The 15,000-nt window shown below is 52.9% G+C and overlaps 1 protein-coding gene and 1 long non-coding RNA gene across 2 annotated transcripts in view; one reads left to right on the top strand and one right to left on the bottom strand.

Moving 5' to 3' along the window:
* The window catches only part of LOC144950707 (uncharacterized), a 306,816-nt gene that overhangs the window by 136,819 nt on the left and 154,997 nt on the right, over window positions 1-15,000 (top strand). The gene's annotated exons all lie outside the window — the stretch shown is intronic.
* Window positions 1-15,000, bottom strand: part of LOC144950844 (ras-related protein Rab-27A-like) — a 49,446-nt gene that overhangs the window by 8,111 nt on the left and 26,335 nt on the right. The window contains exons 3-7 of the mRNA XM_078880968.1: window positions 12,321-12,488; window positions 8,492-8,580; window positions 7,988-8,091; window positions 7,457-7,580; window positions 5,886-6,073 (exon numbers count right to left, since the gene is read on the bottom strand). Of these exons, the coding sequence (XP_078737094.1) occupies window positions 5,886-6,073; window positions 7,457-7,580; window positions 7,988-8,091; window positions 8,492-8,580; window positions 12,321-12,488 (673 nt within the window). The remainder of the gene's footprint in view (window positions 1-5,885; window positions 6,074-7,456; window positions 7,581-7,987; window positions 8,092-8,491; window positions 8,581-12,320; window positions 12,489-15,000) is intronic.

Genomic DNA, 15,000 nt, shown 5'->3' with positions numbered 1-15,000 from the left:
ACTCACACAGAGACCCATAGACTCACGCAGAGACCCATAGACTCACGCAGTGACCTATAGACTCACACAGAGACCCATAGACTCACACAGAGACTCATAGACTCACGCAGTGACCCATAGACTCACACAGAGACCCATAGACTCACATAGAGACCCATAGACTCATGTAGAGACCCATAGACTCACACAGAGACCCATAGACTCACGCAGAGACCCATAGACTCACGCAGTGACCTATAGACTCACACAGAGACCAATAGACTCACACAGAGACCCATAGACTCACGCAGTGACCCATAGACTCACACAGAGACCCATAGACTCACATAGAGACCCATAGACTCACGTAGAGACCCATAGACTCACACAGAGACCCATAGACTCACGCAGAGACCCATAGACTCACGCAGAGACCAATAGACTCACACAGAGACCCATAGACTCACACAGAGACCCATAGACTCACACAGAGACCCATAGACTCACGCAGAGACCCATAGACTCACGCAGTGACCCATAGACTCACACAGAGACCCATAGACTCACGCAGAGACCCATAGACTCACACAGAGACCCATAGACTCACGCAGAGACCCATAGACTCACACAAAGACCCATAGACTCACGCAGAGACCCATAGACTCACGCAGTGACCCATAGACTCACACAGAGACCCATAGACTCACGCAGAGACCCATAGACTCACACAGAGACCCATAAACTCACGCAGAGACCCATAGACTCACGCAGAGACCAATAGACTCACACAGAGACCCATAGACTCACGCAGTGACCCATAGACTCACACAGAGACCCATAGACTCACGTAGAGACCCATAGACTCACGCAGTGACCCATAGACTCACACAGAGACCCATAGACTCACACAGAGACCCATAGACTCACGCAGAGACCCATAGACTCACACAGAAACCCATAGACTCACGCAGTGACCTATAGACTCACACAAAGACCCATAGACTCACGCAGTGACCCATAGACTCACACAGAGACCCATAGACTCACACAGAGACCCATAGACTCACGCAGTGACCTATAGACTCACACAGAGACCCATAGACTCACGCAGTGACCCATAGACTCACACAGAGACCCATAGACTCACACAGAGACCCATAGACTCACACAGAGACCCATAGACTCACGCAGTGACCTATAGACTCACACAGAGACCCATAGACTCACGCAGTGACCCATAGACTCACACAGAGACCCATAGACTCACATAGAGACCCATAGACTCACGTAGAGACCCATAGACTCACACAGAGACCAATAGACTCACGCAGAGACCCATAGACTCACGCAGAGACCCATAGACTCACGCAGAGACCCAAAGACTCACACAGAGACCCATAGACTCACACAGAGACCCATAGACTCACGCAGAGACCCATAGACTCACGCAGAGACCAATAGACTCACACAGAGACCCATAGACTCACACAGAGACCCATAGACTCACGCAGTGACCCATAGACTCACACAGAGACCCATAGACTCACATAGAGACCCATAGACTCACGTAGAAACCCATAGACTCACACAGAGACCCATAGACTCACGCAGAGACCCATAAACTCACGCAGAGACCAATAGACTCACACAGAGACCCATAGACTCACACAGAGACCCATAGACTCACACAGACTTATAGACTCACGCAGAGACCCATAGACTCACGCAGAGACCCATAGACTCATGCAGAGACCCATAGACTCACACAGAGACCCATAGACTCACACAGAGACCCATAGACTCACACAGAGACCCATAGACTCACGCAGATACTCATAGACTCACGCAGAGACCCATAGACTCATGCAGAGACCCATAGACTCACACAGAGACCCATAGACTCACGCAGAGACCCATAGACTCACGCAGAGACCCATAGACTCACGCAGAGACCCATAGACTCACGCAGAGACCCATAGACTCACACAGAGACCCATAGACTCACGCAGAGACCCATAGACTTACGCAGAGACCCATAGACTCACGCAGAGACCCATAGACTCACGCAGAGACCCATAGACTCACGCAGAGACCCATAGACTCACGCAGAGACCCATAGACTCACGCAGAGACCCATAGACTCACACAGAGACCCATAGACTCACGCAGCGACCCATAGACTCACGCAGAGACCCATAGACTCACACAGAGACCCATAGACTCACACAGAGACCCATAGACTCACGCAGAGACCCATAGACTCACACAGAGACCCATAGACTCACACATAGACCCATAGACTCACACATAGACCCATAGACTCACACATAGACCCATAGACTCACGCAGAGACCCATAGACTCACGCAGAGACCCATAGACTCACGCAGTGACCCATAGACTCACGCAGAGACCCATAGACTCACACAGAGACCTATAGACTCACACAGAGACCCATATATTCACACAGAGTTGGACGGGCTAAGTCGCGGTGACCTCTGTGAAGATCTGACCCCTGACCCTTCCCGGTCCCCCCGAGTTCCACGCTTCGACAATGCGCTGGGATTTCCATCGCTCGGCGACCTCCACAGAGATTCAGAAGAAGAAACAATGCGGCTGGCGACGGAGCGAACGCAGGAGGCGGACAGCGCGAGGTGTTCTGCGGTTGTTGTTGTTGTTGTTGAGCAAACCGAGTAACTCTCCAAGTCGTGCGGCAGTCACAACGGTGGCGGCAGCGGCGGCGAGAGACAGAGGTCAGCGAGGAATCGTGATGCAAACAGAATGCCCCCCACCACACCCCCCTCCAGGGTGTCAGTGGTGGTGCCGGCCGATTGAGGGGGGCCCTCTCTGCATTCATTACTTTTGCAGGGCCCCCCAAACCCCTTCCACCCCCTCCGAACCAACCACCCCCCCCCCACCCCCGCTTTTTAAATGCATAAACTGCTCCGAGTGAGATGCTCGAAGCGGTACCGGACAAGGAAATGTGGGACGAGAGGTACGGAGAGAGACACGGATGTGGCGACGATGAGAGAGATGCAGATGACGGAAAGAGAGAGAGAAAACGGTGGGAACATAGATATACATAAAGAACCAAGAAGATGAATCCCTGCCGTCACGAAAGCTTTAAATCGAAATCTAGAATTTATAGTTTAGTTTAGCTTTCGCGACCAATATCCATAATGCATGTTTTTTTTTTTTGGGGGGGGGTTAGATTGCGTGAATATAAATGTGTCGTGAAACGTCGTAGTCAGATTGTAAATGTTGTGGCTTGGCTCTCCAACACACCGGTTAGTGCTGTACTAGTAACGAATTGTCAATGTTGTAGTGGGTTTACACTCCAACACACAACCGGTTAGTGCTGTACTAGTAACGAATTGTCAATGTTGTAGTGGGTTTACACTCCAACACACAACCGGTTAGTGCTGTACTAGTAACGAATTGTCAATGTTGTAGTGGGTTTACACTCCAACACACAACCGGTTAGTGCTGTACTAGTAACGAATTGTCAATGTTCTAGTGGGTTTACACTCCAACACACAACCGGTTAGTGCTGTACTAGTAACGAATTGTCAATGTTCTAGTGGGTTTACACTCCAACACACAACCGGTTAGTGCTGTACTAGTAACGAATTGTCAATGTTCTAGTGGGTTTACACTCCAACACACAACCGGTTAGTGCTGTACTAGTAACGAATTGTCAATGTTGTAGTGGGTTTACACTCCAACACACAACCGGTTAGTGCTGTACTAGTAACGAATTGGCCACGTTCTGTTGACGTGACAAACCCCTTAACTAGTCGGCTGTGTCGGGTGGTGGTGGAGGCATTAACGACACGTTTATATTCATGTGATCTAACCCCAAAAAACACCTCTACCGTGGAGTTTATAGTTCAGTTTAAATTTAAATCCTGCACCGCCATGAGCCGCTCACTTTGATTTACGGCACGGCACCACCGCTGATTTTCGACAACGTCGTCACATTCGCAGGGGGAGAAAGAGACAAAGAGAGAGACACAGGACACAGGCAAACGTCGGGCCAGGACCAACACTGGCCCAACGTCAACAAAACTTTGAGCCAACGTCGAACCAACGTCGAACCAACGTCGGTCCAACGTCGGTCCAACGTCAGACCAACACTGACCCAACGTCAACCAAACGTTGAGCCAACGTCGCATGCATTTTTTTTTTGTTCTGGGCAGACGCTCCGTGCAACTTCAGGAGGGAAAAAGCGCCGCGCTAAGGAAAGGCCATGGACACGGGTTCGAACCCGTCACGGGGCTTCCGTGTGTCCGTGTGTGCTCCTCCTCAAGGAGAGTCCACCAGAGTCCGCCAAAGTTCACCAGAGTCCACCAGAGTCCACCAGAGAAGTTCACCAGAGTCTGAAACGCGAGGACCAAAGTGTCTTGAGAAGTCCTCGCAGCAGCAGCAGCGGCGGCGGCAGCGGCAGTGGCGGCGTTGAACGGAGCGAAGAAAAGAAGAGACCCCCCCCCAACCGCCCCCCCCCCCAACAGCCCCCCACCCCACCCACCCACCATGGTTCCACGGCGGATGCCGACCGAGCGATCGCGATCACTCGGCAGGAACCCAAAGCGGCGTGCGGGACCGAGGGGTGGTGACGTACCGCGGCCTCCCCGCCGACGAGCCTTTGACCGTTCTTTGCGGTGGCATAGCGCACCGAGCCTGGCGCAAGCGCCGCGCGCCGTTCGCGAGCACGTGTGTATCGGACTCCTCGTCGCGCCGCACGTAGCCAACCGCGATAATCGGAGGCGCTGGGGGGGGGAAGGGCGACGGGCTGGCGACGTCGTCGACACTTAGCGGCGAACGGCGGCCATTGTTTTTGTTGTTGTTGTGTTGCGTGGTCGTGAATGCCAACTCAAAGATGGCCGCGGGTAGCCCACGCAGCGTGTTGGGGCTGGTGCTGTTAGCGAGCAAGCGGCGCATCTTTGTCTTTGTGGTGCGTGACGGCGTGTTGTGTGACGTGTCAACTTATTCGGTTTGCTTTGCATCTGCATTAATTTGGTCTTTTTTTTGCAAACGCTTCGTATTAATATTACTTTTAAAAGTTTTGCTGGCTGGAGGGAGGTAAGGACGGACGGGCGCTCGCTCACTCACATCCAGCAGAACGTGTGGGCTGATATTTATTACAAATTTCGATGTCTACGCTCCCCGCCTTCGACAACCCAAACTTTTTCTCTCTCTTCCTCTTGTCATTTCGAGGACCCAAGTCACTCCTGAAAACGAGACTGCTCCATCCTGCTCCCTAGAGTTCCCGCCTGGCAGCTGGCCGGCTGGCGCGGTGCCGGCCACCCCACCCCCCACTTCGTGTGCCGTGCCGGCCTTCGCAAGTGCTGCACGCTACGAACAGCACTTGCCCCGACAGTCCGTCGCAGGCTACACGGGGAGGAAGCGGGACCTTTGCCTTTGCGTGTTGAACACGTCGCAGCGGGCGGGCGCGCTGCGCTACGTAGCCCGAGTTCGATTCCCGCTCACGGCCAACCGGTTACCCGAAACCTGGTCACTGGCGCCTAACCCCAAGGTATCGGAGGGAAACTAAAAGCAGCAGCAGGGGGAACACAAAGGCGGCCGGTTGCGTTTCGCGGACGCTGACCCACGCTGCCTCCAGCATCGCAGGGGGCTACGGCCGCCTAACGGCACTCGTCCCAACAGGGCTACCCGGGAGGAGGAGAAGGTGGAGAAGGAGGTGGAGAAGGTGGAGAAGAAGAGGTGGAGAGGAGGTGGATATCTTTTCCGCCGTCGCTCTGCGTACTGCGGCCGCGTAGGGCAGGCGAGCGGCGTCTCCGGAGCGAGCGAGCGAGCGGGAGAGGCACGGCACGGAGCGTCGCGCAGACCCCGGGGCGGCCCGCGCTGGGCCAGCGTGCCGTCCGCGCGGCTAGCAGGCGCATTTACTCCGCTTGGCGTCGCCGGCGCCGTCCGCGAAGACCCCGCCGGGGCCGCCTCCGCTTCCCCTGTGGGCGCCGGGCAGCGTGGAGCGTCCGAGCGTCGACTCCATCCTCTTCATGATGAGGTCGAGCAGCGCGGTGACGGCCGCGGCGACGTTGGCGCCCGACGCGGCGCTCGACTCGAAGTAAGGCATCCTGCACGCGCCGTCGGGGACGTCAGGGACGTCGGTCACACGGGGTGGGGGTGGGGGTGGGGGGGGGGTGGAAGGTGTCCCGGTGAGAGTGTTCCGCTCCCCGTGCGGTGTCGTGTGACGCGTTCGTCTGTGACGCCGTGCGTGCGTGTCAAATCTCGGTCGTCTCGGTCAGTCGACCCGTGGCACCTGCTGGGTCTGCTCCGTGACCTTCCGCCAGTGGGCGTTCGACACTTCACGTGATAGCCTCAAGGTGCACATGGCCTGGCACAAGCGTCGTGGTGACGTCACCGCCACTTAGTGGCGAATGGCGGTTGTTGATGTGTTTTTTCATCAGTCATCTCAGTCATCTCAGTCAGTCGACCCGTGGCACCTGCTGGGTCTGCCCCGTGATCTCCTGCCAGCGGGCGTTCGACACTTTCACGTGGTAGCCTCAAGGTGCACATGGCCTGGCACAAGCGTCGTGGTGACGTCACCGCCACTTAGTGGCGAATGGCGGTTGTTGTTGTGTTTTTTCATCAGCCAGTCATCTCAGTCATCTCAGTCAGTCGACCCGTGGCACCTGCTGGGTCTGCCCCGTGACCTCCTGCCAGCGGGCGTTCGACACTTCACGTGATAGCCTCAAGGTGCACTTGGCCTGGCACAAGCATCGTGGTGACGTCACCGCCACTTAGTGGCGAATGGCGGTTGTTGTTGTTGTTGTTGTGTGTCAAATTAAACCGGCAGATCGCCGGCGGAGTTGGTCAATCGGCACCGCCAAGTTCCCCGCGGGTTCCGGATGTCGGAGCTTGGCCCGTGTTGTGTTTCCGCGTTGGTCGGTGGGTGCCGTGTCGTGTGCATGTTGTGTGTCGTGTGCATGTTGTGTGTCGTGTGCATGTTGTGTGTCGTGTCGTGTGCATGTTGTGTGTCGTGTCGTGTGCATGTTGTGTGTCGTGTCGTGTGCATGTTGCGACACAGACGTCCCTCCTGGACATACTGTGACAAAGAGCTTCATTGCTCGTCGGATTCCGCGCTAGTCGGAGGTGCAGTGCTTTACCGATGGGCAGTGTTGAGTCTATGGTGCAGTGTTGAGTCTATGTGCAGTGTTGAGTCTATGTGCAGTGTTGAGTCTATGGGCAGTGTTGAGTCTATGGTGCAGTGTTGAGTCTACGTTCAGTGTTGAGTCTACGTTCAGTGTTGAGTCTACGTTCAGTGTTGAGTCTACGTTCAGTGTTGAGTCTACGTTCAGTGTTGAGTCTATGTGCAGTGTTGAGTCTATGGGCAGTGTTGAGTCTATGTGCAGTGTTGAGTCTATGAGTAGTGTTGAGTCTATGGGCAGTGTTGAATCTATGGGCAGTGTTGAGTCTATGTGCAGTGTTGAGTCTATGGTGCAGTGTTGAGCGCTGACCCGTAAGAGTCCGCGAGTTCGCGCGCCTGCTTGGCCGAGACGACGCGCAGGTCCTCCAGGTCCGACTTGTGTCCGCACAGCACCACGTCCGGGCTCTCGCAGTACGCGTGCATCTGCAGTTGCTCTGCGCGCGGGACACACGAGAAAACGGGTGGGCTACGTCGTAAACCGCGAACCCCCGCACGACGTGCTGCATGATGACGCTGGTGGTGGTGGCGTTCTCATGGTCGCTCAACAGCAACCCCTAGCGACGAGCGGCCGAATAACGTCAACGAATCGTCACTCCTGCAAAAGACCCCCCCACCCCACCCCGAACCGTCGACCCTCCCCGGTTTACAACCTTCCATGCAGCCAATGGGGTCGAACCATCGACCGAGTCGATGGGATCGGGGGGGGCCACGTGGCCGATGCACCACGTGGGCGCCGTCGAAGATTCAACGGAGCCCGTGCTTGAGCCCGAGGGTTGAGGGGGGGGGGTCACGTGGTGGGGGAGTGGGGGGGGTCACGTGGTGGGTGCTCCCACGGACTCACCCATCCAGTTGCGCACGTTCAGGAAGCTCTGCTCGCTCGTCAGGTCGAACATGAGCAGGAAGCCCATGGCGTCGCGGAAGAACGCCGTGGTAAGGCTGCGGAACCTGCACACGGTGGGGCAGAAGCGTCGCGGTCGCTACTCGGTGACGGCGGCGGCGGCGATGTCGGTAGTGGGTGACCGTGGCCGCGGCGGTGGTGACAGTGGTGGCGGTTGGTGATGGTGGTGACGGTGGCGGTGATAAGAGTGACAGTGGTGACGGTGGTGGTGATTGTGACAGCAGTTGGAAGTGGTGATGGTGGTGGTAACGGTGACGTTAGTTGGTAGTGATGATGGTGACGTCAGTTGGTAGTGGTGGTGGTGGTGGAGTCAGTTGATAGTGATGATGGTGGTGGTGACGTCAGTTGGTAGTGGTGATGGTGGTGGTGGTGACGTCAGTTGGTAGTGGTGGTGGTGGTGGTGACGTCAGTTGGTAGTAGTGGTGATGATGGTGGTGGTGAGGTCACCTCTCCTGGCCAGCAGTGTCCCACAGCTGGAGATGAATCTTCTGCTTGCGACCGCCCAGAAGGCCCTCGTCGCCCGAGGCCTGGTACACCTGGTGGAAACCATCGGGGTTGACTGTTCGACACTCAACTTGGTGGACACCATCGGGGTTGACTGTTCGAGACTCAACCTGGTGGAAACCGCTGGGGTTGACGGCTCGACGACAAATCCCCATCTTTAAAATCCCGAAGGGCGACCGCATTCTCCGCTTTATTTCCCGGACCTCGGGATTTAGCGCGGGTTGGCTACGTACAGTGTGCAAAAAAAATAGTTCTTCGTACACACAGACATATGCATGTAGATATGTGTTCATACATGTGTAATAACAGCCATAGAGGGTTCACGTGGGGATTGGCTTGCCGGTCCTGCTTGTAGCCAATAAGGGTTGAGATAGGGACCATGGCCCAGGCGTGATCACGGCATGTCATCAGGAGTGATTGGCCTGGCCATTCGGGGCCCCAGCTAATGGGGAGCCGGATGAGGGGCGTGGTCCCGGGATTGACAGGGAACCATCGAGAATGGTCGAAGCTGTCCATGAACGATTGGCTGGGGGGACCACGTGACGAAGGGATTAAGAGAGAGTGAGAGAGAACGATTGGGAGCAGACTGGAAACTGACAAGAGCAGGGTCACGCGCGGACGGGGGGCTCTGGGTGCCACGTGCGCGGTGGGGACTTAGTGCGAAGTCTGTCCTCTCTCCGTTGTCTGCCAGCAACGGAGAGTGAGTGAGTAAAGTGTATTGTGGAGTGGAAATAAAAAGGACTGATTCCGAAGCCGTCTCAAGAAGGATTATTACACACGTATGTTGACCCTCTTTCGCGCATCGTACGTAGCTAACCGTGCTAATCGGATGTGCGTTGGAAGGACAACAAGCTAAACACAAAAGGAAGTTTAAAAAAAAATGAGATATCAACCCAGATGATTTTAAAGTAGCATAGCTCCAGTGGTGGACGCACGTACGATGGGTAATTGCGTTATTTTAAATGTGCATCATCCTAACGGTTTTGTGTACCGGCTCCCGGGGGCCAGGCTGAAGTGCAAAGTTGCGAGCCAAAAGCACAAAAACGCAAGACGATAACAACAACAACAAATGTGAAACGCAATTACGAAGTCGTTGGAAACTGACATCGCGATGACTGTAGAAGAACCAGTGGCATCTACATCTGCAGAACGTGAAGAACCAGTGGCATCTACATCTGCAGAACGTGAAGAACCAGTGGCATCTACATCTGCGGTACGTGAAGAACCAGTGGCATCTACATCTACAAAACGCGAAAAACCAGTGGCATCTACATCTACAGAACGTGAAGAACCAGTGGCATCTACATCGGCAGAACGTGAAGAACCAGTTGCATCTAGATCTACAGAATGTGAAGAACCAGTGGCATCTACATCTGTATAACGTGAAGAACCAGTGGCATCTACATCTACAAAACGCGAAGAACCAGTGGCATCTACATCTGTAGAACGTGAAAACCCAGTGGCATCTACGTCTGCAGAACGTGAAAACCCAGTTGCATCTTCATCTGCAGAATGTGAAGAACCAGTGGCATCTACATCTGTATAACATGAAGAACCAGTGGCATCTACATCTACAGAACGTGAAAAATCAGTGGCATCTACATCTACAGAACGTGAAGAACTAGTGGCATCTACATCTGCAAAACGTGAAGAACCAGTGGCATCTACATCTACAGAACGTGAAAAATCAGTGGCATCTACATCTACAGAACGTGAAGAACTAGTGGCATCTACATCTGCAAAACGTGAAGAACCAGTGGCATCTACATCTACAGAACGTGAAAAACCAGTGGCATCCACATCTACAAAACGCGAATAACCAGTGGCATCTACATCTGCAGAACGTGAAGAACCAGTGGCATATACGTCTGCAGAACGTGAAGAACCAGTGGCATCTACATCTCTAGAACGTGAAAAACCAGTTGCATCTACGTCTGCAGAACGTGAAGAGCCAGTGGCATCTACATCGGCAGAACGTGAAGAACCAGTTGCATCTACATCTGCAGAATGTGAAGAACCAGTGGCATCTACATCTGTATAACGTGAAGAACCAGTGGCATCTACATCTACAGAACGTGGAGAATCAGTGGCATCTACATCTACAGAACGTGAAGAACTAGTGGCATCTACATCTGCAAAACGTGAAGAACCAGTGGCATCTACGTCTGCAGAACGTGAAGAACCAGTGGCATCTACATCTGCAAAAAGCGAAGAACCAGCGGCATCTACATCTGCAGAACGTGAAGAACCAGTGGCATCTACGTCTGCAGAACATGAAGAACGAGTGGCATCTACATCTGCAGAACATGAAGAACCAGTGGCATCTACATCTACAGAGCGTGAAGAACCAGTGGCATCTACATCTGCAGAACGTGAAGAACCAGTGGCATCTACATCTACAGAACGTGAAGAACCGGTGGCATCTACATCTGCGGAATGTTAAGAACCAGTGGCATCTACATATGAAGAACATGAAGAACCAGTGGCATCTACATCTACAGAACGTGAAGAATCAGTGGCATCTACATCTGCAGAACGTGAAGAACCAGTGGCATCTACATCTACAGAGCGTGAAGAACCAGTGGCATCTACATCTGCAGAACGTGAAGAACCAGTGGCATCTACATCTGCGGAACGTGAAAAACGAGTGGCATCTACATCTGTCGAACGTGAAAAACCAGTGGCATCTACGTCTGCAGAACGTGAAGAGCCAGTGGCATCTACATCGGCAGAACGTGAAGAACCAGTTGCATCTACATCTGCAGAATGTGAAGAACCAGTGGCATCTACATCTGTATAACGTGAAGAACCAGTGGCATCTACATCTACAGAGCGTGAAGAACCTGTGGCATCTACATCTGTAGAACGTGAAAAACCAGTGGCATCTACATCTACAAAACGTGGAGAATCAGTGGCATCTACATCTGCAGAACATGAAGAACCAGTGGCATCTACATCTACAGAACGTGAAGAATCAATGGCATCTACATCTGCAAAACGTGAAGAACCAGTGGCATCTACATCTACAGAGCGTGAAGAACCTGTGGCATCTACATCTGCAGAACGTGAAAAACCAGTGGCATCTACATCTACAGATCGTGAAGAGCCGGTGGCATCTACATCTGCAGAATGTTAAGAACCAGTGGCATCTACATCTGCAGAACGTGAAGAACCGGTGGCATCTACATCTGCATAACGTGAAGAACCAGTGGCATCTACATCTGCAGAACGTGAAAAACCAGTGGTATCTACATCTGCAGAACATGAAGGACCAGTGGCATCTACATCTGCAGAATCTGAAGAATTGGTGGCATCTACATCTGCAGACCGTGAAAAACCAATGGCATCTACATCTACAAAACGCGAAGAACCAGTGGCATCTACATCTGCAGAACGTGAAGAACCAGTGGCATCTACATCTGCAGAACGTGAAGAACCAGTGGCATCTACGTCTGCAGAACGTGACGAACCAGTGGCATCTACATCTGCAGAACATGAAGAAACCAGTGGCATCTACATCTGCAGGAGATTATACAACTTTTAAAGCCACTCCCCGTGTTTAGTCTCCACGCCGTACAACACGTTTGCAATCGACCGGAGTAAAAGTCGGACTCACGAACAAATCGACTTACGACAACGGACCTCTGGAACTTAGCTCGTTCGTAAGTAGGGGAGAGTCCCCGTATGCGCAACGACCTCGATGCTCGGTCGAGCGAGGAAGTCGATTTGACCTTTTTGAGAGTAAGCCGGAGGTCCCTGCCGCTGTACCCACCACTCGCTTCTCCTTGAAGTCGATGCCGACCGTGGCGATGAACTTGGCACGGAAGATCCCGTCGGTGTACTGGTGCAGGAAGCTCGTCTTGCCGACGCCCGAGTCTCCCAGCGCCAGCAGCTTGATGAGGTAGTCATAGTCCCCCATCCGACATGGCCAGCTCGTGACCTGCCAACACACGGCACACACCACCACCACTACAACACACACCACCACCACTACAACACACAACGCCTGCCACCACCACCACAACACACAACGCCTGCCACCACCACCACCACAACACACAACGCCTGCCACCACCACCACCACAACACACAACGCCTGCCACCACCACCACCACAACACACAACGCCTGCCACCACCACCACCACAACACACAACGCCTGCCACCACCACCACAACACACAGTGCACACCACCGCTACAGCACACACCACCACAACACACAACGCACACCACCACCACTACAGCACAGAGCCCCTGCCACCACCACCACAACACACAACGCACACCACCACCACCACTACCACAACGCCTGCCACCACCACACAGCGCCTTCCACCACCACCACCACACACAAAGCGCCTGCCACCACCACCACCACAACACACAACGCCTGCCACCACCACCACCACCACCACACACACAGCGCCTGCCACCACCACCACCACCACACACACAGCGCCTGCCACCACCACCACCACCACACACAGCCCCTGCCACCACCACCACACACAACGCCACCACTACCACCACAAATATCGACGTTCATTCTTCACAGAGTTATTTCTCAGAACCATGTTGGGGTCAGGCGAAGTAGTGGGTGGTGGTGGAGGTGGAGGTGGTGGCGGTGGAGGTGGCGGCGGTGGTGGAGGTGATGGTGGAGGTGGTGGTGGAGGTGGTGGTGGAGGTGGTGGTGGAGGTGGAGGTGGTGGTGGTGGCGGGTGGGGTAGCTCGGGTTGATGCAACATTCAAATGTTGACGACCGCTGTGCCTGGCGCGTCCACTTTGCGTGCCGACAAATCCTCGTCGCTGTTGCAGTTGCGGGAAACTTGTGAGTAATCGACACCGCCTATCACAATAATCCCTCCCGTCCAAATCGGCCGGCCGAATCGCCTTTATTCAATTTGCTAGAGAGAGAGAGAGCGAGAGAGAAACCCACGACCACCCCAACAAAAAAACACAAATCTGCCCCATCGCTTCCCTCTTCACCATTCCCAATTACCGCGTCCCAAATGTCTCAAACTCCACGCCGACCCCATCACCACCGCCACCTCCTCCTGCTGCTGCTGCTCATCCCAAACGAAGCCGTCCTCTGTCGATCGTCCCGCGGTTCTGACGCGGAATAAATCAACGGGGTTGAGTAGAAATTGGTGACGAGCATCGGTGTCGTTCGTCCGAGGACAGAGAGAGGCGGGGAGAGAGACAGACAGAGAGAGACAGAGAGACAGACAGAGAGAGACAGAGAGAGAGGCGGGGAGAGAGAGAGAGACAGACAGAGAGAGAGGCGGGGAGAGAGAGAGAGACAGAGACAGACAGAGAGAGAGGCGAGGAGAGAGACAAGGCGCTCTTCCCCCTCCAACCCAGCTTAAATATACGCTCCAAGCCTGGTGGTGTTTCATTCAGACTCTGTCTTTCCGACAGATCTATTCTTCACCTGAGGACGGCTGCTTGCGTTGTGGCCGAAACGTCGTGAGAATTATTTTATTATGTTTTATATTTATTATTTTATTATTTCCCTTCTACGTGACTTTACCGAAAGAACCAAGAAGAAGTATAGCATAGTGTATAGTGTAGTGTATAGTGTAGTATACTAGTACAGCACTAACCGGTTGTGTGTTGGGGAGTAAACCCATTACACGATTTACAATTATAGTGTAATGTATAGTGTAGTATATAGTGTAGTGTACAGTGTAGTGTACTAGTACAGCACTAAGCCATAATGCAAACAAAAAACATAACTCTGATAATATATGCACTGTCCTGCATATATTATCAGATAATATATGCACTGTCCTGCATATATTATCAGAGTTATGTTTTTTGTTTGCATTATGGCTGCAGGTATTGTGGTCTATGCAAACATGACTCCTTGTAAAAAAAAAGGTTTCAGTTTTGTTGCCAAATAGAAGGGTAAAAAACCAATTATAAATCGATATCCTGTCAATTTCACCTTCCTGAGTGAGGTTTGACGGAGCCCTCCGTCCAATTGGGGGTCGTGATGGGACATTCCCTTCGTGACTTTCAATTACAATAATTATTGCGACCCTTTTATTAATCCCTTGACATTTTCGTAAACATCTTCTTGGTTCTTTCGGTAAAGTCACGTAGAAGGGAAGTAATAAAATAATAAATAAAAATGTGGCCGAAACGTCGTTGAGAATAATTTTATTATGTTTAATTTTTATTATTGTATTACTTCCCTTCTACGTGACTTTACCGAAAGAACCAAGAAGATGAATCCCTGCAGTCACGAAAGCTTTAAATCGACATTTTCGTAAACGTTCCGTTCGACCTGTTGAATGCTCACCAGCAATTAAGCAGAGGCACGCTAGTCGCACGCTCTTGCGAGATAAATGTTGCGACGCGATTGATGGAATCTCGTACACACAATACATCATGTGGATTCACTGTAGATCCATTTTTGTCATTTATATGCATACATTACACCCCCAGCC

This window comes from Lampetra fluviatilis, chromosome 59 (assembly GCF_964198595.1).
Source record: "Lampetra fluviatilis chromosome 59, kcLamFluv1.1, whole genome shotgun sequence".
Lineage (NCBI taxonomy): Eukaryota > Metazoa > Chordata > Hyperoartia > Petromyzontiformes > Petromyzontidae > Lampetra > Lampetra fluviatilis.
Note: the sequence above shows the minus strand (reverse complement) of the source record. Positions and strands in the feature narration are given on the sequence as shown.